This window comes from Haliaeetus albicilla, chromosome 10 (assembly GCF_947461875.1).
Source record: "Haliaeetus albicilla chromosome 10, bHalAlb1.1, whole genome shotgun sequence".
In the NCBI taxonomy this organism is placed as follows: Eukaryota; Metazoa; Chordata; class Aves; order Accipitriformes; family Accipitridae; genus Haliaeetus; species Haliaeetus albicilla.
Window position 1 is genome coordinate 10,882,603 of NC_091492.1, and position 26,307 is coordinate 10,908,909.

At 41.6% G+C, this 26,307-nt stretch overlaps 1 protein-coding gene across 2 annotated transcripts in view; it reads left to right on the forward strand.

Annotated features, from left to right (window-relative positions):
• Window positions 1–21,609, forward strand: part of WTIP (WT1 interacting protein) — an 87,838-nt gene extending 66,229 nt beyond the window's left edge. For both annotated transcript variants that reach the window (XM_069793450.1, XM_069793451.1), the window contains 5 exons: window positions 8,772–8,834; window positions 11,307–11,437; window positions 12,537–12,588; window positions 14,465–14,533; window positions 17,386–21,609. In XM_069793450.1, coding sequence (XP_069649551.1) covers window positions 8,772–8,834; window positions 11,307–11,437; window positions 12,537–12,588; window positions 14,465–14,533; window positions 17,386–17,538 — 468 coding nt within the window. In that variant the 3' untranslated portion in view covers window positions 17,539–21,609. The remainder of the gene's footprint in view (window positions 1–8,771; window positions 8,835–11,306; window positions 11,438–12,536; window positions 12,589–14,464; window positions 14,534–17,385) is intronic.
• Window positions 21,610–26,307: the final 4,698 nt, after the last annotated feature.

Here is a 26,307-nt window from a genome sequence, read left to right on the forward strand (position 1 = left end):
TGTTGATAAATTGCTGCATAATCATGGGTGAAGGAAAAATAGCTCAATAATTTTAATTTGTCTTTCCTTTTCAATGCTCAAATATCACGTAAAGAAATTTAAAAGAAATTACTGTTTTTCTTGGCAAAAAAGACTTTAAAAATGTCACCAAAGCAGCCTGAATCTTAGATCTATTATCTCTTTTTTCTTTTTTTTTTTTCTTTTCCCCCCTGCTTGATAGACTTTTCCTTTTTCTCTTGAGGTAATGAACATTATTGAGTGGGGGTCCAGCAGAGGTTAAGAAATGAGAGGATTTCCCTCCAGGGAGGAGATGAGAGGGAAAATGAACCTCGTGACAGATGTTAGTTACATTGCTTAATGCACTACTGGAAGACGCTCAGATGCTCTGGAAATAACCTATTACAGACACCACAAGCTGCAGTGCATAGCGTTAAGGTCATCCAAAACTTCCCCTTTTAAGATTATCTCTTTCACTGTCTTATAACTTTGCCAAATTTAATAATTTAGGCTGAACTTCTTCACGCCAGGTTTTTGCCTCCGGCTAACTTTGCTGTCATTAGTCGTTGAAAGTTTCATCTAAAGCTGTTCATCCATTTCAGTGAGGAGTAAGACTGGAGGACGATCTGTCACTTAGCCCATAAATCCTCCAAGTGAAAGGCTCTAAAAACTTCATTTTGCACATGCCAACCGTAAAGAGAGACCTAGCGCATTGCAAGCCTCCAGGAGGCCCTTGGGTGTCCCCCTTCTGCCCTTCCCATCCCGGAGGGCGGGCAGCCCCTGCGATGGCTGTGTGCGGGTGCCTCTGTGCCTCCCTGCCCTGGCCTCCTTCCATCCTGCCAGGGAGAGGCTGGGGCTGAGGCTGTGGCAGAAGGAGGGCAAGGAGCCCACAGCTGTGCCTTGCAAGCCTGCAGGCTGCCCCTCAGGTCTTCCTTCTCCTCTCCATCCAGCCTACTGTGGTTTCTAATCCTTCTCTCCCCTACACCAGTGACTGGTACCTGCTCAGGATGCTCTTCTTGCCACAGCTGTAGCCTCTTTGCTCCATAGCTGACCACTGCAGTGCAGAAGTTGGCTACAGAGAACACAGAGGGGCTCATCTTACATCCACAACTGTAACACTCAACGATTGTAAAAATGTGAAAGGATCGGGGTGTGCAAGACCAGTAGGGAGGTGACGAATGGAAAGGATCAGCCTTTCATGGGGGAAAGCGATCGGATATCAGCGAGCTGGGTGATCAGGGATTCATGAGAGGGAGGGCTTGCACCTTCATCTCCTGTAGCACCAAACACAGGACCCTTACCCTAATTTGGGCCCCTGGGCACTGCTGCAATGTAAATATTAATACTAACGAGGCAATTCTTCTCAGTTTGTGCACATGCTGTTTTCCAAGGCTGGTAGTGTGGGAAATGGCCCATACCACTTGCTGGGGCCCTAGGAAGATAGTTGTTATCAAGTGTAATGGAAGCTGGTGTCAGCTGGAGTCAGAGGCCTGAATTTCCATCTCAGCGAGTATAAATGTTTGGAGATCCCCCTTGGGAGGTGAGCACTGGGACTAGTGCATTAGTCAAAGAACCCACTGCTGCTAAGCAAGACTCTCTCAGAAAAAATAGACTCAGTTGAAAAGGTAAATGATTGAAGTTGCAGCTTGTGTTCATTTCATATCTAATGGGAATCACAGAGCACATGGAGTTACAGATAATTGTCAGGATGTTGTATTTAGGAGAGTTGCTATTAAAATGCATACTGCAGTCAGAGAACAGACAGACATGGGTGTTTATTGGTATGTTTAACAGAATAATGGAATCAAAGCTCAGAAAGGGATTTGCTGCAATATTGCTAATGTACAGAACTATAAGGAAGTCTGTGAGCATTTTCAAGGTGCTGACAGCTCTAGGTTGGGACAGGAGGTGCTTTCAAGTTCCGCAGGCATCATGAATGCTGAGTGTTGCTGTGTTCCCAAATACTGTCACTGAAAACAAAGCCAAACAGATTATAGCCCGTTACTGTAATCAGTGCATGAGGGAGTAAAGTTCATGTTGTTACTTGTGTGTGTCTCACTCCAGCCCCTCCCTGCCAAAAAAATTTGAATATTTTCCTTCCATAGTTTTTCCTAAGTTTGTAGTATGCCAGTGGTCCTGGTTTTATTTTATAAACAAATTTGACAGTAATGACGATTAATTGGGGTGTTCTGAATTGAAGTGTTGCATCAAGCCTACAGATGGGCTTAAAATTCAAATTTCAAAATATTTAAGGGTAGTCAAATATTGATTGGCCTCTGCACTTTGGACTTGAATGCAAGTCAGCATGAAGAGTGTGTAGAGCTGGCAGTTGGGGTTTACCTCTTATTGCAACACAATACTGTAGTGCTGTATCCCGTATCAAGAAGTTACAAGTCCATTGAAGCTAGTGGCAGAAGTCCCATTGACTTCAGGGAGGTCTGGATTTTCTCCCAGGAATTCATCCCAGAGGACAAATTTTTAAAGCTAGGGCCCATATAAAAATGTTGGCACCAAGGCTGAGAAACTAAGGGTGAATGCTGCAAACACTGCATGGCATGGCAAACTGCAGCTCTGCTAATTGAAGAAAACTGGTGTTTTGAAATAGGAGACCAACTGGAGTCCAGAAAAATTTCTCAAGTTTACAGAACAGCAATACACAGGCAGTACCTAGACCCAGGTGATAATGTAGATAAACATAATGTGATGAAATGTCAATGTGCGAGTAAGGTGTGTATTCTCTAAAGGGATGCTCAGCATTTCCTGGACTGGGTTACGGATTGTTAAATGGGCCACAGGAATCACTCTCTGGGCCATGACAAAAAGACCAAGGAAAGACAAAGATGGGTTTTTTTCCTGCGATGTATCACTGTGGACTAGCTTTTGCAACTATCTCATACTTTACATTTGCTAGTGGAATATTTTGAAGTGTGTTACAAAGTCCAGTTGGTTTCATGCCGGATAGTCACTCCCCTATTTCCTTTTGAGATGGTGACCCAAAAAGTCAGATTATCCCATTTTTCTTAATATTAGATTGAAAAGTAAATTACAATCACTGAAGCACACGTGAAAGAACTAGAGCTCTTTCTAATTATGTGTAACTCCTGCCAAACACTTGTAAGCAGACAGTACTAATTTTTTTTCTATGGGAGAATTAGAAAAAAAAACGTGAGAAAGTGGTGTGTTTCCACTTCTGTAGTAAACATTGGTATTAGTTGTTGTTATGTTTCAAATTGAAATCTTTCAACAAGTGTTTTGAATAAAATGCAGATTTTTTTTCTTTCCTGGGAGGATATGTTCTAATGTAGACAGTTTCTCTCGCAGTGTACATAATAGATAGTAGCAATGACAATAAATAACTCACAGCAAGAGTATATAGCACTGTGCAATATGAAGTGCTGTACAGTGTGAATCAAGTTAATAGATTTTTGGGCTGTATGATATGATGCAGAGTTAAAGTTGTCACTTCGGGCTTTTTTCTTGATCATTGTCACCGCAAAGCTTCCACAGGAGTTTGTCTAAGGAAGATCTAGGTAAGAAAATCATTATTGGCTCTTAATTAATCAGACAGAAAGTAAAAGTAGCCTTGGTGAGTGCTCACACATGGGTCTCTGTAGGCTCTCTAGGAAGTTAAATGGCTCTTCCCTTCTCAGAGGCTGTAAAATGCCTGACTGCTAAGGCAAAGTTAGCTACCAGCTGAATTCCTGATTTTTGGCAACAGTTTTGTGCATGGCCAGACCAACTACCTCTGTGCAGAACATAAAGTCCCTCCTTGCCCTACCCATGTCCTTCAAACATAACAAAGTGGAAACACAAGAAGATAAGCTGCTGCGGTAGTGTTTCCTCACTGGCAGCAAGACTGGGTGAAGCAACAGGATATATGAAAGGGTTTGAGTGAGATGAAGAGTAAAGTTCTAGACGATTTTCCTTTAGTTTAATCTCTGCCACCTGCCATGAGGCTCCTGTATCTTTGAGCCTGAGAAGGCCCCATTTTGCTCAGTTCCGTTTAATCGCAGCATTTAAATATGTGTGTAAAAAACCAACATCAAGAAAACCTCATCTGCATGAAACCAAATTTGATATTCTGTCCCTCTCTTAACGTGATCCCATGAATTTCTTGCATTGTTGTGTCCCATGTACTAAGGGTCCCATGCAGAGAGCAAACAATAAAGCAGTGAGAAGACAGATGCTCTGCTAATGGGAAACCAAGGAGAAGAGAGTCTGTGAGGGATTACAGGCAGCCTGGGGTTGGAATACATTATTAGCATAGCACCCAATTCAGAAATTAGTTTTCAGAATTAAACGCCTGAAGCATTTTGGCAAAAACTCCTGATCATCCCTCTCAAAGGCCCTTAAAGCATAAAAGAGTAGGAATCGCAAGCCTAGGCTGAGCAATCACATTCGGTGACCTTGCAGTGCTGTAACAGTGAATTGTAGTTTTTACGGCTTCATACCATTACCGGGGCAGCAACTGCCACACCTACTGAAATGTAACCCACTCAATCTGCTTGCACAAACCTTTAGCAGGTTTTGAACATCCTCATCAAAGAAGAAAATGGGCTGGAATGAGATTCCAGGGTCTGTTTCCAGGAGGAGGGTTTTGCTTTGTTGAGTGCGTAACAGCAGGGAAGGGCATCAGCCTCTCCTTGGGCACGGTTAGGCATGCGAAGGAGAAGAAGCGACATGTCTTTTCAAAGATCTGACATTGCCTAAGGTAGAAACTTTGGGTCCTGAAGCCTTTTTCAGGCGTGCTGTTTTCTGAATGTTTTTGCTTTTGAAAATCATGATGAGAACATCAAGCTTTAAAAGACCCTGGGTAGACAACCAAGATTGGTTACAGGATTGAGGGCAGACAGGAGAAATTGTTTCTCATAGTACTTGGTGGGATTATCCTCCATGCATAATTGTTCATTATATGCTCAAAATTCATTGTTAATTTCTTTTGGATATATTGCACATTAGACAGAAGAGTTATAAACCCCAAGATTATCACAGGAGGACACTAACAGGCCTAAATATTCAGGACAGAAGGGGACTTGTTTTCCTCTTACATTGAAACAAAGACTGTTGGACAGAATCATTAGAGATTTTTTTGCCCGTTTGATAATCAAAGTATAGTGGAAAGCAAACAAAAGAAAAGTTCAGCCAGCCAAGTCTTCTACTTTATTTTTACTCTTCTATTCTAACATAATTAACATATTTCTCAAGGTTTATTTAGTTTCCCAGAGTCTTACTTTATGTAAGTGTATCCATTGGGGAGCTTGATTACAAAGTCTTGATTCATGAACATAAAGTGAGATTTTATTATCCTGGGAGAGAAGTCAAGGATGAGGTGAACATGGGAGAAAACAGCTGGGACCAAACTAAGAAATCAGGAAAAATAATATACCGGCTCTTCAACATGCATTTGTGTTCTTTGCATCCTGGTAACTAACATCTTATTTCTAAGTCACAGAAGTGAGAGGAAAGGATAACACTTCATTTTCATCTTTGAATTTCTGAGCTGTTCTTGTTAAAACAACTTCTTTCAATGTTTTTATATATGCTTAATGAGCATCTATAATGAATATTTGGGAAAGTTCAAAATTACACTTCCTGTTTGTCCTGGGTATGGACTGTTTGTAGACTTCTGAAAGTTTCTGTCCAGTTTGAGATTGGTCTGTATTTACATCATCTTACTGGTCTGCCAACAAAACTTTTTACTTTTTTTTTTTTTTAAAACTGGCATGTACAAAACCTGTATAGAGTAGGGCTAGAATTGAGCTCAGTACTGCTTACATCCTAAATGAAATTGTATGTATAAAATACTATGTGTACAGGAAGCATAGCTGTGATTTGGCTTAGGGTCTTGCCTATCAGCCTGTATTACTTCACTGTTTCACCTCAATCTGTTTTTCACGTCTCCAGATTGCAAGGGAGGGGTGGTGTGCGCAAAAGCTCTTTTCCCCCCTCCAACTATGTCAATAATAAAAGAGGCTACAGACCTGTAGAGCATACCCTCCTCTTCTCTTGCAGTGACCTAGTCCACAAGCTTTGGGGGACCAGTGCTTCTTCCACCCACCCACGCTAGGAACCCCGCACTGGGGAGGCTCTTGGGTGCGTTGAGAGATAATAAACGAGGCCATTCTGCCTTGTGTGCCGTCTGGAGCAAGTCACAACTTCTCTTTCGTTGTACACGCAAGATTTGTGTGGGTTAATAATAATAAAGCGCTTCAAAGACAGATGTTGCCGATTTTCATTAGTGTTTTAAGACTTTGTAAGTTCTGCTTCTGAAATTGAAAACTTAGCACAACAGCCCTGTTTGAACTCTCCAAGTTAAGAACAAACACTGCAAAGCAGAAGTTGACAGGTGAGCTACAAAAATGTAGAGAAAATAATTTCTTGTTTACCTTTAAACAGCAGTGTCCGCAGTACTACCCACATGTAGAAAACAGTGCTGCTGGGATCTGAGGCTGTTCTTTTCCAGTCCAAATAGATTTAAAGCTCAAGCAGAGCTGAATCCAAAACAGTGATCTCACTGAATCAGGTCTCCAGTTTGTCTGGGATTGATACTGTGATCAGAAGAGTGTAGCAGTAAAGGACAGCTCCCCGAGCCCATGAAATATTTTATCACTGCTATTAGACTCACTGCCATTTTGCAAAGTGTTCTTAATTGGGTAATCCAGTTCTGGATGTGTTTGACAAATAACAATTCTCTTGTTAAAAACAAATCATGGTTTTAATTTAATAGGGTTAGTCATATAAAGAGTGATTTTGTGTCAGCAAAACCTTTCTTTCTGACAAACAGTGTAATTTATGACAATCTAGTTAGCAATAAATAAATGACATTAATCTGACCACTATGCCATTCTGTTCCTGGGGAATAATGTTCCCGCTTAATCAATAGCTGGGTAAATGCTCCTTTGCATTCCTTATCAAATGACAGCCAGATGGTACTAGTAAATTCATTCCAGCAGGATTTTAGAATTAGCTGGGTTTGTACTATTGTTAATCCTCTGCTGTTTGCGCCACTAGGACCTACCCACCTGTTTTCCAGTAACCCTCGAGTTTGCAACCTTAGGAAATAGTCTAGCCAGATGGTTACTCAGATACAGTGCAGCCAAGAAGCATCCCAAGCAGTGAGGCCTTTTTTTCTGCATCAGTAAGAAGAAAAAAGAGAAAAAAACCAGTATCTTGCAGAAATAGCCAGCTAGGATTGTCTGCCTCTGTATTTGTTCCTCAACACCCTGGTCTGTTTTGATGAAGTTTCAAAGTTTAAGATTGCATGAGCTGTGTTCCTTAGTGCATAGTAAATTTGGAGCTGTGACAGCTGCTATACTATCATTTACTGACTTTCTGCGCCCATCAAAGTGTCTGCGAGACCTTTTCCTTCATAATCACTTCGTTGCATAGCAACAATAATTTTGCCTCCAACCTATTGATCTGAAATAACATGTAATCCCCTCACACCGATAAAAAGGAAAACATATGGCAGCTCTAGGCTGGGAACACTGGCTTTTGAAGTGAGGGGACAGTTAATCCCCACTAAATCAAGGGGGGAATGGAGCAAGCCGTAAACTCTGTTGGGCTGAGGCTCTGAGGGTGCATTAGATGCCTGAGCCAGTTAACCTGTGCTCTGGGAGAAGAGTCCAGTTTACACTCATCCTCCCCATTCCCTGTCTTTTATCTTGTGCAACTGAAGCACATTTCAGGTGAGCTTTGCTAAAACCTTAATTGCTGAAATAAGCATCACTGTGCAATACTGTACAAATAACTGGGCACCCTGTCCCTCTGGCAGGAAAGAATGCACATGCAGCACTTCGCTTGCAGGGGACTGCAGTGGGTGAGGATAAAGTTCAGCCACTGCAAATACCAGTTTCAAAATTACATGGCTGGAGTTCTTAAGGCCTCTTGCCTGTGGGGTAGTTGTTTGGTAGGTCAGTCGTCTGGCCTGATAACCTTGATTTTTTTTTTTTTTTTTTAATATACTTCTAAACACAGGGCTAAAGACAGACTTTGGTATCTGAAACAGGATCTGCTTTGGGGACGCAAGTACAAAGTTAAGGTCAAAACCACTCAGGCAGGGAATGCAGAGCTTTGGTCCTAAGTGGGTGAAGCATCTCCCTGCTGCCATGCCCCAGGCACCGAACCTGAGAGGTCTCTGCTGCCAGGCCTGCCCAGCCTTCCCGTTTCCCACTGCAGGATAGAGCATGGGCTGACGGTTGGGGTTTGTATCGTCTTTCTGAGGTACCCTACTGTTGCCCACATTGTGCAGGAGGCCCAAGTTCCTACGACTGGACTTTTAGATTCTTCCCTGGATAAAAAGCTTGGTATCCACAAGGCAGCTAAATCCTCCTTGGCCTGCATATAGCACTGGTGAAATATAGGTCCAAAATCTGAGGTCAGTAAGCATCTGGTCACTAATTTGAGCAGGAGTTGGGAGGTAAGTCCTATGTTACTTCCTCAACAACAACCAAAAGAGTGAAATCAAGCTAATTCCAGCACGCCAAATGCAAACTCACCAAATAGGCTTCAAAAATAAAAATCAAACTTAAAATAATATTGTTACATTGGAAATCTCATTGGAAATCCTGCAGTGGATCAGAAGGCCAAGCTGTTATCTGAGCGTGCTGCCAGAGCAGAGCGAAGGCTTCTGAGTTCCTGTCTCCCAAACCTTTTGTATAGTTTGCTATCATATATGGCACAGGCTGGAAAACAGCACAGCGTTGACTTAAAAGGTATTTCTGCAGCTAGAGGAGTGGCTACTAATAATCCTTTCTTTTCTGTCATTTGAACAGTATTCAGGTTTTCAGCAAACAGCGGACAAGTGCTTTGTTTGTGGACACCTCATAATGGAAATGGTAAGAGATCTAAATTCCTAACTGCGGGGTAGCTTGCTTTTCATGTACTTTGGGTAGTGCACTGTGAGACGTTGTGCTTTTTCCCTAGTAAGACTACCATTGTGTCTTCACTGCTGTCAAGGTAATTTTTTTAACTGAGGCAGTAAATAAAAGTATCTTTATGCTCTATTACTATTAAGTACAGTAAATTTGGCTTCTTTTCTACCTGAGATCGTGGGAGGCTGTTGTTCTGCCAAATGCCAGTTTAAAAAAATAAATAAATAAATAGAATTTTAATACTAAAGGGTGACAATACAGCATAGCTTTGTAGGAGACTATGGTAAAAGAAAACAGAGGCTGTGCTCTGTAAGACAGTAGAATAGCAAGAGCTCTGTCAAGTGGATGGAATCTGGAGAGGGACGTTATCAGTAGTCCTGAGGTTTGTTACCTGCTCTGTGACTTGTTTTATTTACCTTCTGCCACTTGCTCCATGTCAGGTAAAATGCATTATTGCCACTGGGATTTGTAGGGAGCCAGTAGTCAGAGTTACTTTTATAATTAAAAAAAAAAAAATCAAAGGGCTATGGGCTGGACCAGATACTGCTGGCATCATTTCAGTGGGTGAAAGTAGGAAGAATTTAGTCTGTTCTTCCTAAGCAGAAATTCCCAAACAAACAAAATTAAGTGGCTTGCACATTGAAGATGTGCAGATCGTGTAGTATATCTATTTTCCTCTTGCTTGAAAATGTATATGAACCTCAGTATGCCTAATAGAAGTAGCTATTGCATTGCAAACACAGAGGTTCAGTAGGAGCTGGAACGGAGACTTCGCTAATGAGGATTCTGGCTCATATCCTGGCACCACTGGTTGGACAAGGATATTGTTCGTTTTAGCCCAAGAGCAAATTTCTAGAGTTGTGTCACGCTGGGAGGGGGAGGGGTATCCTGACTTGCATGCTTTGAGCTGGCCATTAATTGCAGAATCCAGGCAAGAGTCCATAATATCTCGTTGGTGGAGCTCAGTAGCTGGAAGCTTGGCAGGTGCTTGTCTGCCTCTCTCCCATCAGCAAGTGTGCTCTGACAAAAGGAAACAGCTCTGGGATCTCGAGGAATTAAGCAGTCTTATTTGGCTAATTCCTTCGTGTTCCTCCCTGGGAGCGCACGTAACAACAAACATGCCTGCACAGTAGCGGTGCCTGTGTACAGCTAAGGAGCAGAGAGCTGCAGCCCCACAGGCCTGGGCACAACAGAAGCTGTTCAGAGCTGAAAGTGCAGTTGAATTACGAGCTGCTCCTGCAAAGGGGTGGCTGCACAGCCATGCCAGGCTAACAGTGTGTCTTGTGTAGCTGCCTAGATAGCAACGCACACACAGAGACAAGTTGTTTCTGGCTAGGAACAGGCTTGCAAACCAAATGGAGTCTGATGCCACTCATTGAATGGAGACCTATAGGGCTTCATTAGAGGGGGGAAAAAGGTTAAATTGACTCTGCATTTTTCCTGTGCGCCACTTCTTATTTCCTGTTAATTTGATCTTTATTCATAGAATCATCTACAGGGCCATGAGAGCTTGGCCTGTGGAGATTTTTCATCTCCAGCTTATTAGCACCTCTAAGCTGAGCACTGCTGCTAGCAGATAACTTTTTGAAATTATCTTCCAAAGGTATTTCTTACACTGGAAATGTATGCAATTGGTGCTATAACCTGTTCAGAGCTGCCTGAAGATGGTACCATGTTTCACTCTACCCAGAGGCTTGTTCATGGACTTGGCGCATCCTCCTTGATACATGCCCCAGTGCCGTGCTGAGCGTTACACAGGAGGACACTAGGAGGGAGGGGATCTGTTCTGTAGTAGTAGTGTAGCTGAGACTGCATCAGGCCTTTTGTTGAAACCTTTAAAATGCAACAGGGAAGGTCAGCATGGGAAAAGCCTGGGCAGATGGATGGATCTGTATCCAAACACATGGATACAGATAGAATTTTAACAGAAACCGACAGGCCCCTGTTACTGAGCGATAACCAGTCAGTAACTGTGGTGGATTAGGATCCTTAATTAATAAAGGGACACCTATTTATTTGCTTGTTTTGTTATTTTAAGTTTGAGTAATGACTGCTTTGGATTCTGTCTGTCACAGCCTGTTAAGTTTTGTGAATTAACTCTGTATCCCAGTAACTTGTATTTGGCTGCAACAGATTTGCCAAGAAGTGGCCTCTGAAGCCGTTTTTAATTTCTGTTAGCAGTATTGGCCCTGCAGAGCTAAGACTGATGGGCGTTTGCCTGATTTTCACAGTTCTCTCTCTTTATTGGGAGCCTACTGAAACCCACTGAAATAAGCAAGTTGATTGTTTTAAAAAGCCCCTTGCTGACAGATCTGCAGAGTGGTAATTTCATCCTGAAGTGCTTTTCTCACTGTCATTATTGAGTCAGACACAGCAGTATATGGGGGGCATCTCATGCAATCATGCATCCACTTATTTTGCTGTTTGCCTCTTAAGATCTTACAGGCCCTTGGAAAGTCATACCATCCCGGCTGCTTCCGCTGCGTGGTGTGTAACGAATGTTTGGATGGAGTCCCCTTTACTGTTGATGTGGAGAACAATATTTACTGTGTCAAAGACTACCATACGTAAGTCCACAAATCCATTGCGTGCTTGGAAAGATTACAGTAGTTAAATTATTGGTTAAGTTATAAGCCTTGTAGTAGATAAAAAGGGTAATTCCTATTTGCTCAGATGCTCCTAGAGTGCTGCTCTCACATGTTGCATTTGTAAAGTATTTTAAAGTTACATTAAAGGTCACTTCATGAGCCCAGTGTGGCATGCGGTGGCCAGGTGAGGTTGAAAATCAAGTTGTGTCGGAGGATGTACTTCCCTGGTGGCTCTTTCTCTCCTTCTTTCAGAACTTCAAATGCTAATTAGATCAGGCTAATTCTGCAAGTGGTGGTAGGTTCTGCTGGCTGTTTCTAAGAGTTGAGGTTCTGGTAGTGTGTGACACCGGTAAGCATAAGTTAGGTTAACCTAGACTGGGCAGTAGACATGTAATTAGCAGCTAGTGTTAGAATGATTTTAGTGTCACATGACACAGAGTTTTGTGGTTTAAGTGATTGCTTTGGGACTCCTTTCTTCTCCCCCTCAAAGGCAATGTGAATTAGCTCCAGTCAACCAATAACTCAGCTTATGCAGCAAGAGTAAATCGCTCTGAACTCAACCGTATTGGTACCAAGCTGACTGTGTTACAAGGATAGAGTGAATGTTGGCCCAGTGATTGTCATAAAATGCAGCTGTGGATAATAAGATGGGTTGATGTATTTGGTTTAAGTAGATCCTAGCCATGATCAGCCCCTCTCCTATTTAGCATGGTTATGTCTTCCTGATGTCAGATGGTGACAGTCCCCAAATTAGAAGTTGCTTTGCAGTCAAAACAGCGAGTCTCTGAAAGAATTTGAATGGCTTTATGAGTAAAGGAAGGTAAGAGAAAGGGCATATGTGGGAAGAGGGCTGGATTCATGATGCCTAGAGGTCAGGAAGACCTAAGCAATAAAGCTGGGGTAGATCAGCCTCTTCCAAATCTCCTTTTCCCTGGATATCATCAAACATTTAGATGCATTTGAAATCCTGTGCATCTACATTTTGCTAAAAACAAGGCGTGGTTAGAATAGCTCTCTTGGTTCTACTTTTTGAAGAAACTTTAAATGTGATTTTGAACACTTTCTTCTTGCACCCTAGGGTTTTTGCACCAAAATGCGCTTCCTGTAACCAGCCGATCCTACCAGCACAGGTACATGTTAACATGCACTGACTCTTTAGAAAAAACAACTATTGGTGTATGAACGCTTTCTAAAAACATATTAGATGCTTTTCTTCCCTCTTCCAGAGTCTATACTATGTCAGATACTAAATTAAATACAGTTCAGCAGTAATGTCACTCCCAAACATTCTCAGAAGTTGTAATAGTCACACTCTACTTATGCAGCGTAGTACTTTGTATCTTTAGGGTACTTTCCAGGTCTTAGTTATGCTGTTATAAATCTCATTTAATTGAAAGCCCTGACAGGGCTCCATGAATGACCAAAGAATTAAAGCCCTGTTTATTTTTAGAATCTCCCATTAGCTCAAATAGCAAATTTCCTTGTCTGCTACATTTGCATTTCTAATGTGGACCTGTTAAGATGCCCAAACTTGAAAAGACATCTGAGAGTTACTCTGACCCTGTGAGAAGGCCAGACAATCTGTCATCCTGGGATGGCAATGTAATGAAAGTGCTTAAAGGGGTGGAAAAGGCAGCAGAAAAGGTGGCTAAAAGGGAACCCAGGTGAATTGCCTGCTTGCAACCTCAGCCTATCCTGACAGTATGGTTAGCACGATAAGACTTGTGCATTAGGACAATCCCACTTCTGCCTGCCCACAGTAGTGCTCCCTTATACTCTGGTGGGTGCAGCACCATCTGAGTTCCCGTTGCTGAGGTCATCGACCAGTTCATTTGTAAGCAATGGCCTCAGCACCTCCCTCCTTTTCCTCTTCTCATGTTTATAGAGCCAGAGCTTGCATACTATAAGCCCCAATTAAGCCTGTGGCTAGAGCCTCTCAGCATGCCCACCTCCATCGCTGCATGTTATTCTCTGTCATTATTATTTCTGTTAATTGTGTGAGACCTGGGCATTTAAAACCCTTGCAAAGATGAGCCAGAACTTCTTGTCCTAGTGATGGCATGTGAGGAGAAAACCCCTATGTAAATTTCACTGGATTTGTGTCTTACAAAATGACTTTCTTTAAAAAAAAAAAAAAGAAAAAAAAAGCAGTCCTACTGCTGACTCATCTGATGATGGCTAGCAAGATAGACTCCATGTTCTTTCCCATGGAGGTTTCTTAGGTTAGTTCAAGTCTAGCAGTGCAGGTACTAACTTGCCCACAGCTTCTCTCAGACATAGTCTACGTCATATCTGATGCTCTAACCAGACCTGGAACTGGAAACAATGCAAGGCAACAAATTTAATGAGCTCTGTCTTCAGAGGCTTCAGAGCGGATCAGGGAAAGAGTCTGTGAGGTTACAAGAAGGGTATGGGCTGCTCTGCAGGGCCTGGGGCTCAGCCAGGAATTACACAACTCCACTGCATCCACCCTCATGCTGAGGTTTTGGCCTGTGCACATCATTACCTGCTGGACTGGTATGTAAATCCCTATGGGGTACATACAGTGACATATGCATGTGCAAAATAGCTGTGCAGCAGATGGTTTGAGGGGAATACAAGCCCTGGAAAACTCAGCCCAGGATGTCTACAAGGAAAAGTTACCCAATCAGCAGGTCATAGTTTTTGCCTGGTAATTCGTTCAGATCCTGGGTGCCCTTGAAAAAAAATATTTGATTTCAAGACTAATTTGTCTCTTAAGGATGAAGTTTTGGCTACACTTCCCAAATGACCTCTGCAGGTTAGATATGTCAGGCACCCACGCTGCTGCTGAACAGCAAAACTAGCGGTGCAGTGCTGTGCACCAGGGGACAAGACCCTCAGTGGTCACAGACCTCTGCTCTGCGGAGGAAGAGGGGGATCCCCTGGGGAGACAGCTCTCCAAAGCAATAGGTTGGGCACTGAAAGAAGATTGAGAAAACACTGCTTTACAAGCCCACTCTTGCCTTCTCTCTGCTTCCCCAACAGGGCTCCGAGGAGACCATTCGGGTTGTGTCAATGGACAAAGACTACCATGTGGAGTGCTATCACTGCGAGGTAAGCATCAGGCACCTCTGCTGGCCTGCCCCACAGCAAGGCTTTGCTAATAACTAGCAGCCTCTTGGTAGGTGCCTGACTCGCACCTCAGGGTGCACTTGCTGGCTCTTGCATGCCTGGGCAGGTAGGGCTCTGCCCCACAGCTCCTGAAGGGAGGCAAAGGAATGAGTGCTAGCTGGGCTGCAAGTGGTCCTGCCATTTCCAGTACCAAATTAGTTTCTTTTTTTTTTTCCCCCCAGTATATTAACTTGAAAAGCTGGGTTTGGTTCTTTGGGTTGAATTTTTTTCAATACTTCAAGGTGGGGAGAGGTCAAAGAGTAGGTGCCAGTTCTCTTTTTTCTGATCTCTGGATACAGCTTGTATGGCTCTGATCTGAGGAGACTTGAATTCACATTGCCTGTGCAGGGAAGGACATAAACTGGAAGGCTTTTGTAGGTGATCTGTGTTTTTTCCATGCTGAATGAATATTGATTCTTTATTAGAAAAGAGACAGGGATACCACTGACTTTCTGTCACTTTTTTCATAGTAGTTTCTTTTGTGCAGCACATTTAAAAGTTTATTGGGGCAGATCAAGGTTGTGGGATTAGTGCTCTTGTTTCAGAGAGGAGAACTGAGTTCAGTCCTAGCTCTACATCCGGCAGCATGAGGAGGGAAACAAACTCTTTAATTTGAGATCAACCCAAACTTCCCTTTTGCTGTAGGTTTGGCACTCTGATATAACATGCAAATATCCACACAGATCCTAACTGTGCTACCTAACTGTCTTAGCACCAGAGGCAAAAATGCAGCAATGCTATCTTCCATGCACTTTTGTACAAAAAGGTTTTACAAAGAGACTTCCAATAAAGGGAGAAAATAACAAAATGCAGGGCATCTTGAAATGTACGTGAACCTAAACGTAAGGAAGACCCCATCCACTCAGTTATCTCCTTCCCCTAGAGATATCTGGATACTCCGTCCTTTTCTATTAATTTTTCAAGAGAAATTGGCACAGGAAATTGCAGCATTTTGGAGAGCTGTACTTCCCTCCTCCTTCTTCCCCCATCTATTGCTTTGTGCAGGCTTCACCTAAGATGACAGCTCCCTCCCCTTCTCTCTCAGGCTATTGACTTTATATTAGAATGTCCCAATGGGGGTTTATTTTCAGTTCTGTTTCATTATTCATTTCCCCATTCTCCTTCCAGTTTGAGGCAAATGAAGCTGCCTCCACATCTGCCCAGAATGGCAGAGTGTGTTTACATGCAGAAGTCAGGGGGTTAGCCATGTGTAAACAGGGGTACGTTACTGCCTAAGGTTCTCCAGTCAGGCTCTCAAACTGTACACACTGGGTCACTGCTGTCTCCAAATACTGCTAGAAAAGTTAGTGCCAGTATTTCGAGGTATTCACATGGAGACTTTTGCAAAGGCTATGACGACTTAGGCAGCCACTTCTGAAATGCCATTAATGTCATCATCACCTGGTGGGCATGCAAAGCCAGTAGTCAGTTTGGAAACTTCGCTGCTTTTCTATATCATCTCTTTCTTGCAACCACATAACTTCTGCTGAGAAGTTCAAGCTGTTTTACAGATCAGCAGACCCCCATTCTAAAACTGAAATCCACTGAGAAGGCAGGCTTTCTCACCGCAGAAAAGGAATACAATTTTGGAGAGGGAAAAAGGTGTGAACACTTGGCACAACTGTAGGTTATCCAAAATTGTTAAATTCTAATGAGGAATTGAATTTTAAATCTTACATAAAGGACTATAAAGTTATTGTATAACGTACAGTAACACACAGAAGACTACCTTGGCAGAAACTTTGATTAAACCCTCCCTAAACTAACACGCCAGTTTTAAAGCTTACTTTAAAGCCCATTTTTCATTTTTATTTCAGCATTGTAAAATTTGAGGATTTTAATTTGAGCTATGAAAGCTGAAAAATTGTACTTCGTGTCCAATTAAAAAATTTGCATCAGTTTTCAGTACTAAAATGACCTATATGCCCAACTTGTTCAATTTTTTTTTTTTTTGCTTTTCTATTAAGTGTGCACATACATACTCGGAATCTCTGGTTTGTCAGGACTGGTCACAGTAACAATTTTTAAGTATTTAACATACTTGGGACATCAAATCCAAGCACAAAACTGCCATGACTTTCAAATGTCCTCAAAATTATAATGATAACTGAAAACGAGGATTGTCTCTATTGCAGTGTACGTAATAGCCAGCAGGCAGGATCATTGTTTGTTGTTGTTCTTTTCATCTCTGTTCCTCCACTGTTGTTCACCCATGTCATCCCTGTAGTTACATGCCAGTCCTAGAGGTACTACCATATTTCCACTAAAGATAGGCCATTGGCCTTGAAGTCTTTTTTTTTTTTTTTTAATTCCAAATTAGAGAAAGATTAGCCCTGCTTCAGAAGTAAAACCTGTCTCGTCTCCCCCTCTTCCCCACTCCTCTCATTCTCTACTTATGCTCCCCCATTTCTTGCTCGCTGCCTTGCTGCAGAATTAGCTCCTTCTCTGTTCTAACCTCTTCCAGGTTTTATGTGTCAGAGTCAGTCCTTGGCCTGTCTTTAGTTAGTCTTTGGCCTGTCTGATTTGCATCAACATTTACTAGATGATGAAGAGACCAGAATGGGAAACAATGGGGAAGAAAATGCTGGGTACTACTATAGACTGTCCTGTTTGATTTCAGTGATGTCATTTTGCTTAATATGAGATAATCAGGGTCCACCTACCAAAAACTCTTGAGGTTGCTGGCTTTGGAGGCGTGGGAGGGAGCTCTCAGGGCTATGCAGGATAGATCAGCATTGTTGTGAGATGACCTACCTGAACCATTCACTAATCTGGGATGTATATGTTTCTTCTAGGATTGTGGCTTGCAGCTCAATGATGAGGAAGGCCATCGTTGTTACCCATTAGAGGGCCACTTGCTCTGCCATGGCTGTCATATCAGGCGCCTTAATATTAAACTGCCATCACATCCACCTCCAAGCTATCCAATGCATGTCACAGAACTCTGAAAGACATTTCTAATACCAATAAGCCGTTTGAAAGAGAAGACAAAAATCTAAAAATGACTTTCCTGTTCCTTTAAAGATAACCATCTAAACCAGCTATTTATTTTTTAAATCAGAGGTGAGGGGTCCTTTTCTGATCTTGTACATCTGCGTTCTTTTATCTAGACATTTTCACTGAGACACTGTCTACTTGAACAAATAATTCACCACTAAACTGTAACTGTAAATGGCAGCATTTCTAAAAACAATGGTACAAAGGGCTGTTCTGCACTCCCTACTCACTTTCCTTCAGTGGAGGTTTTGTCCAAGTAAGGAGTGTAGAATTACTTCCCAAAAGTTAGCACCTTATCATATTGCAGCAAGCATGATAAGATAAATGCTAGCATTTTAGCTAGTTTTGTTGAATTCTGGTCTTAGAGAATACAGTCTCACATTTTTTTAAAACTTAGATTCCCAGAGGTAGTGAATAGGAAGCAAACAAGTGTTTTTGGCAATGGCAGTTTTCAGCATGAGTTAAATAATGGCCTTCTGTGAAGAAGCATCGGGCCGGCTTTCCATCCTACAAGGTTCCACAGTCATCCAAAGACTATTTAGCTTGTTAAAGAAATCTGGTAAGCATCTCGCATAACAACCGCATTACAGAGAAATATATTGAAAAGATTGGCACATGCAGAGTCATAACTTGAAGAAAGTTACAGACCTCTGTAATCACTTGCTGTGTACAAATGTAGCCACGGTTTCAAAATGCATTCATATCAACTTGATGATTTGGCACTTACTAAAGAATTCATCTTTTAAACCTGTTTTTTGTTTAATAGGGTTAGCAGCCCCTTTCTATGCAAAGGTACACTTGTCTTTATACTACTTGTTTTATACAAGACTTCATTTGTTACCAACTGCTTTATGATTGTATGTTGATACATTATTAAAAAAAAGAGGGGGACAGTGGTTTTTGTATTATCTTTTCAGCTTCGTGTTCTTTTCTAGATGTACTTTTGAACTGATTACAGTGATTGTCCTCATTGGAAAACAAAGTACAGTTTAGCAGAAATAATAATTTAGAGATTCAGCAGACCATTTTAACATTGGTATTTTATAACAAGTATTAGATGTACATAGAATGTACACACTTTCATATTTTGCATAAGCTTTTACAGTAACCTCAGAGCTCTGGGGAAATATATGTCTTCCATATAGGAAGTTAGATGAATCTTTTATATGGTTTGTTTTCTACCATGTGTTGATGATTTACATGCAAATCACACATCTGTATGTTTAAAAAATTCCTTGCATTCTCCTGAGAATTGATCCAGCCTTCCTGAATTTGTATTTTAAATAAATCCATCATTGCTGTCTTTAACTGTATCCAAATTCACAACAAAATAAAACTCTTTTGCTCCAGAGGAAGTGCAAATACCAGACCAGATTCTCCGCATGTGTAAACTGGGACATTTCCATGCCAGTTCTCAACACATCTAGAATCTGACCCATCCATTCAGAAATGATCCCATGTTAAATTCAGCACACAGACTGACAAAATGACTTATTTATTTGGCAACACCATTGCAGTTTAGTTTCTTATGCTCCATTGATTTTTTGAAAGCCGTTTGTGGTGCACTTGAAAAGTACAAAGAGCATCCAATGGACACTAATTCCTAAGTGGAATAATTAACTCCCTTAACAGAACTTTTTGATAGTCTGGAATTTCCTTATGGGGGGAAGAGGGGGGCCAGGAAAAATTCTTGTGAACTGTTTTTTTTTCTGTTAATAAGGAACAAAAGGTATGTTTCCTGAACTTTTGCCAAACTTCCATTGGCCTAGATTAACCTGTCCTACTGAATGCTCCTTGGCAAGTCAGATGCTGCTTTAAAAAGTCGTTTTCTAATTAATATGTATCAGTTTGTAATTAACATATTTAATGTGATAGCCATGTTTTGAAGGAATTGGAGTGCAACCAACTAGTGCCCTGTTTCTACAGCGTGACCTAAGAGGCCTGGCCTGCAAAAGAGAGGACATTGGGTGCATGCACAGTTTTTCTGCATTTGCAAACATCACCTCTGTGTCCATAGTCACCAGCCCAGCCTCAGAAGGAAGTGGAAGTACATGTGCCTCTCGCCCAAACAGCAAATGCTGGAAAAGGGAAAAAGAATTGTCTTAAATTGGATTGTATGACTAGGCCAATTCCTTAAGGTTCTTACAAACATGGAAGATAGATAGCAGAGCTTCAGGATAAACTTTTAGCATCAGCTGCAATGTAATACTTTTTCCATTTAAGGAAGCTGCTTTAGATCACATTTAGCTTTGAGGCATTATTACTTGCTTGTCTTTATATATTAAGGAACCCAAATCAAGAAAACAATCATTAAAATACACAGAGAAGGTTTGGGTCTGTTCCTGTGAGCAGGTCATCCCATAACAGTACTCACTGTACTGGAAAATGCTTTGCTCTACCACTATAGAAGCAAAACCTTCAAAATCACAGTGGCCAGAGATGGAGATGACTTACTCTGACATTCGGCCCAGTCTTCTGCCAGTACCTTCCTTAGCACTTTGCCTCCTTCAGTGGCAAGTTGTAAGTTTCCACTCCCAACATACTTTTCAAGGGACAGCATACTAACATGTACATACCATATCTTTTCTTCCTTTTTCCAAAAACGATCATACTGTAGGAAAAAAAAATATTTAATGTCATTTCACACGTTAACTTGTCAGTCTCCTGTAGTTCTACTCAGTTCCAACGTGTTAAGTATCAAAAGGTAATATTTCAATATAGAATAAGCAATTTGTTTAAAACTAGAAAGCAGCAGTTGTTGTTCCAGTATTTTCTATAGACAGGTGCATTCCATTACTGTATAATGAAGTACAGCTTTGTTTTTCCAGCATTTAGTATAAAAACTGGAGCTTGAGTGAAATTTGCCAGGTTTTGGTTTTTTTTTTTTTTTTCCAAAGAGAAAAATAAAAGCAAATCTAAAATAATGATGTGCTGTACTCTTTAGTGCTAGTGACAGTTTCTGCACATTTTTACTTCCTGTCTGGGGAATTACGTAAATGAGAAAGCTTCTTTTAATGATTTTCTTAAGGAGTATTCTTATATTAAATCAGTTCCAACACAGATGTAAACTTTCTAGAGTTCATTTTATGATGTGATTGTTCTTCAGAAGCTTTTGCTGTACTTTCAGAACATTTCCATAAAGTCAAAACAATAACAACTTGTTCTCATTTGCATCAGGACTACACCTTTCCATTTTGGTAAGGAATCTTACACAGTCCCTACAGCACAAAGCTGTTGCAGGTGATTCAGAGTCCCTCGTGCACTGAAGGACATGTTCCAAAGAAAGGACCAAAATAATAATCTGAAAACAAAACAAAATAAAAGAATGCACTCAGTAATTGAGCTTTCAAAGAGGGTTTGTTTGGGTTTCTTTCCTTTTCCTTTCACTTGGGTGCACGTGTGTGTGTGTGTATATTTTGTAAGGTGGAGCTTCAAAAGGAAAACATGGTTAGAGGAGCTCTTTAAGACCAGAAATTCCAGAGTAGTTAAGTAAACCAAAGCTCTAAAGGAGACAAAAGCTGCTTTCTTGTGTTTCAAGAAAAGTTTAAAAGTTTGTGATTCATCCTGTAACTAATGCCGTAACTAGAGTATATAATTTGACTTAAATTAAGTTTTCATTTGAGAAATATTTTCATTTTCTTTAAAAGAATATAGTTTTCTTCCAAGAACTTGGACCAACGTTGATTTTTATTTTGTAGGAAATATATAAATTCCCAGTTTGTATATCATGTAACTAGTTTACATGCTGAAAATATACATTAGTTTAACTATTTTTGTGTATATATCCTTGTAAAACCTTTCAATGTGCTTCTGTCTTTTAGTCCTCAGAATTACTTGTGGTTTTGTGTTTCAGTGTTTGATTCCCTTGATTGTTGAAGAAAAAAAATTGGGAAATGTAGATTTATTTATCTAAAGAAGAAGCTACTTGCTATCATCCTAAGTTATTTAATATTAAAGTCAGAAGTTGCATTTAACCTTAGATGCTATAATCTGCTTTTTTCAATAAAGACATTTTGTAGTTATCTTTGGTTTTGTAGTTTGTTGCATGTAAGTATTTTATTTTTTTTAATCTAGGTGGGCACTAAAGCAGTTTTCAGGAGACCCTTGTATTGCCTACAGAAATGTCTTAACTGATATTAATTGATTGCAGCTGCATTCATGAAGGATTTTGGTCCTCCAGTGCAAGTGTTACTAATTAAGGTCTAAAATATGCCCACAGCTAACATTTTGCAGCTGCACTTAGAAAAGAATTTAGTCACTCTGGCAATTTTTAATTAAGCTTTAACCAGTCTGGCTAGTTCACATGTAGGACAGTCAGTATTGAGGAACACTTCCTTTTCAAGACTACCATTTGGAGTGTTCCAGAAGAGAAGTATGTGCCTGGGCTATGAACTTGCATAGCTTTAAGCTTGGTATGGGGAATTTTCTCAGTTTTCTTGCTAAGTCACAGTAATACAGAAACTACAGCCAGAGCTTTGATAGGATCGAAAAGGTGCTTTTTTTAATATGTTTTACCTTTCTGAGGCTCTTTGCCACTTTCTTATCTCCTTCACGGCACAGACGGGAGCTTGGTCACATTTACCTTCCACACACAGTGGTCCTGCAAGAGCAGCTATGTCTGTTAGGCAAAAGGTTCATCAGCACTGGTATCTTGTCTGCAACTATGGCCAAAAGTGGATGCCTGGGGAAAGAGTACAAGAACTCGTTTGTTCCTGGTTTCCTCATGTTCACTGGGTTTCCTTTCCATTAAGCTGGTCAGTCTACCATCCTTGTGGACGCTCTTTCCTCTAGTGACTTGGCAGAAGCCAAATACTCACAAGCTGCTATTCCAGTGTGATGCCACCCTCTCCTCCAGAGAGGCCTGCTCTGCAGCTCTGCCACCCTGGCTTTGCAAAGTACAAATGACTTACTTCAACATTTGGAAATGAAACTCAATGGTGGTTTTCACACAATGGCTATTTTGGCAATTTTTTCTTTTGCACAGTCAGAATGGAAAGAGTTACAAATGCCACAATTGTTTTAGGGACACAGTCTGCACTTCTGTGCTTTGAAACAGATGTACCACACTTCTGTACGGCCTTCACATACATGCTATTTTCTCACTCTCATAGTTTTTTTAAATTCATTCAAAATGAGCAATTCATGCCCTCCTTGAAGGAAAAAAAAAAAGGCACAAAGACTGGCCAACTCAAAGCATTTTAACAGTGCCTCACCACATGGGTGACACAACTATAAGTCAATAAAATCTAGGACATACTCTTAATGCAGCAAGAATTTATACCAACCCATAACCAGCCTGGCTGAAAAGAACAGAGTACTTACTTAAAAATATTAACTGCCCCTCGTGGGCCTCCTTGCAGGAAACACATACTGGAAAACGAACATACATCCACTGCAGGAAGGGTGTGAGTCAGGACCCAGCTCCCAGAGGGGAGCACCACAGAAGTCTACAGTGTCGTACGTAGGACTCCCAGGCATGGCATCTGAGCCACAGGGCAGTGTGTAGCTGGGAGCTGTTGCATGACGTGCAGTTCCTAAGTCTGGTCTGCAGATGATCCGGGAGGGCTTTGCTAGCCCTGGTAAGGTGAAGAGCAGTCATCCCCACATCTGCGCCCTTCACCTGGCAGCTATTGAGTAAAACAAGGATTTTTCCAAGTCATCCCAGGGCCAAACCAGAGACACTTGGCTAGTGCTGGGAACCATTAGGAATATGTGAACTAGGCTGGTGAGGCTGCCTTCAGCTCACATCCCTGTTCCTCAGCTTTTAGTCCCCCTAATTCATAAACTATCAGAATTAAGTGAGGTGGGACAAGACTTCAAGAGGTCATCTGGTGCAACACCTCACCACCAGCACACACTCAGAGCAAAATATATACGTGTGTGCACATACATATATGTGTAATACCTTAAATATTCCCTTCAATGTATTGTTGGGGAAGCTGGAATTGCAGTCTCATTCCTACCACTACAGCATTTCTTAATCAGCCCAGTCTGACAGGTAGTAACAAAGCTGCTCAGTGTTCACATTTGGCATTGCAGGTTTCTTTCCAAGACACCAGCTGGCAGGATCACTGGTGCCCATGCCTTTAACTTCACACCAACTAAGAGAGAAAAAGGTGGCAGAGGTTAGCAAATGTAGAAAGGTAAAGAACCAGGGCCCTGCTGAAAACAATGCAAACAACATCAGATCAAGTATGAACATGGCAGTTTGCAAACATTTTGCGTTGGCAAGGCTTTTTGCAAAGCCGATACCTGTGATGTTTTGTTTGCTAAAACATCCTTATTTCAATCCCCGATTTGTTTACATTAAACATTGAACATGGCAACAGACAACTTTACTTGTGAAATCTATTTAAAAGCAAAGGACAATAGTCCACAGTTAGAGCCACTCTCCTATCCAAGAACTCGAACTCATTACTCCGAACACAGTTAGGGCAGCAGCAACCTACAGGTTTCTTCCTGCTTGCTGTCCCACTTGCAGGTCTGTGATTTCATGCAGCCTTAAAAAGCACTGAATTTAGTTGAATTTGCTAAGACTATGGTCCCAGTTGGTGCTACAACCTCATGCTTGAAGTTGACTTACAGATAAGAAACTTTGAAGGAGGAACTACTAAGCAAGGTCTGGAAATAGTGAGTGAGAGCTGCTGGATGTTGAGCAGGACACACCAGTCTTCTCTGGATGCCTAAGCTGGACATGGAAGTGTCACCCATTAAGCAGAGGACACTGGTTTCTGGAATAAATTGCAGGTCATCCCTCAGTCACCACTGCTGGTCTCATCAGCAACTGAATTACATATTTTATAAGCTATGGAGTTAACTACAACATTTTCTTCCTGTTCAAAATTCATTTAAGATTCTATCCTAATGCTCAATGCAGTTCTCGCCATCTCTTGACTTAAAGCTGAGACAGCAAAAGTAAGTTGCCATATTGTTTAAGAGCACATTATAAGAACTATACGTTTCTGCTGTACCTGCATTTTCCTTGTGCTGTCAGCTTCTGTGCCATCAGAAGAAAATAAACTACATCAGATAGCATAAATCACTGTGCTCACACACACAGCATAGAAGTACAAACTGAAAACTGCACAAAAAGTAAGAAACAACGTGGAGAACTGGTTTGCCAGAAGTGATAAAGTAAGTATCTGTCCAGCAACACGTTTAAGAACAAATTCTTAAGTTTGTGTCACAGCTGAAAAAAAAAATTCCACAAAACCCCACGTGTATGTACATCTGGAAAGTCATCACCTCGAAGAACAAGTACTGCATTGGCTAGTTACAATAACTGAAGTGGTTAAATGGACTATCCAAAAAAACCCTGTTCATTAAAAATTTGGCACATTTAAACTATTGCAGGAATGTTAAAGCCAACTGATCAGTTAATTACTGGCTGCTCTGGCGAGGCAAATGAAAGCCAGAGGCACCCCTCAGTGCTTCCACACACAGTAAGAAAACAGTGACATGTGCAGTTCCCAACGGGTGCAAATGGGTCTTGCGCCACTAAAATCAAGGAGGCTGTGGTGGTTCATGCTAAGTGAGAGTGTCTCATACCCTCTGTAAGACAGGACATTAGGAAAGAACATTATTGTATCAATCTCTGTCTTTTACCACCTAAATCCTGCAGCTGAAAGCTTCATGAGTCAAATGCAACAAGCTTAGCAGAGGGGAAGTGAAGCAGCAATAAATTCTGTTCTGTGAAGGTCAGTTATTGTGTGGGTCTGGTCTCACCTAAGTGCCTTTACCTGAAGCTTGCAAAAGTCACACACTGTGTGTAAGAACAGATACAGCAACGGAGTAGGGAAGAAAATGAAAAGAGCACGCGTGGCAGGGTGCAACGCCAGGGAGAGTAAGACTTACCGGCAATACTTGCAAGCCATGCATTTAACTGCATTTACCTCTACCAGTGGACATGGCTCCCAGAAAATTTTTTCCACAGAGCTTCTTTAAAGTGGTGAGGAAAAAAAGGGCACCAGTGTCCTGCAGCAGGAACCACTGTCTTCCAAAACAATGGTGGTGGCATTACTCCACACCTGGCTGTGCCTGGGCTCACATGGAGGCTCGTCCTTTTTCTCACTACTCCTTCCTGTATCAGAAAAAGAACAGAAAAGAACAAAAGCATCACAGCTTTCTGCACCATTCACTTCTCCATTCCTTATCAGGGCATTTCCCAGCAAGGGAGAAGAGGAAGATGGCACCCTGCCAGGCACAAGGCTGCGGCACCTAGGCACATGCTGCTTGCCAGTGGTCACACTGTCACTGAATCCCTTTTATCAAAATAGCAAGTCTTGGTGCAACAAACATTATGGTCACTTTAGACACACCCTATTGCTTCTAGCAATGTCTTATCATTTGTCGTGGTTTAACTCCAGCCAGCAACTAAGCACCACGCAGCCGCTCACTCACTCCCCCCCATCCAGTGGGATGGGGGAGAAAATCAGGAAAAAGAAGTAAAACTCGTGGGTTGAGATAAGAACGGTTTAATAGAACAGAAAAGAAGAAACTAATAATGATAATGATAACACTAATAAAATGACAACAGTAGTAATAAAAGGATTGGAATGTACAAATGATGCGCAGGGCAATTGCTCACCACCTGCCGACCGACACCCAGCTAGTCCCTGAGCGGCGATTCCCCACCCCCACTTCCCAGTTCCTATACTAAATGGGACGTCCCATGGTATGGAATACACCGTTGGCCAGTTTGGGTCAGGTGCCCTGGCTAT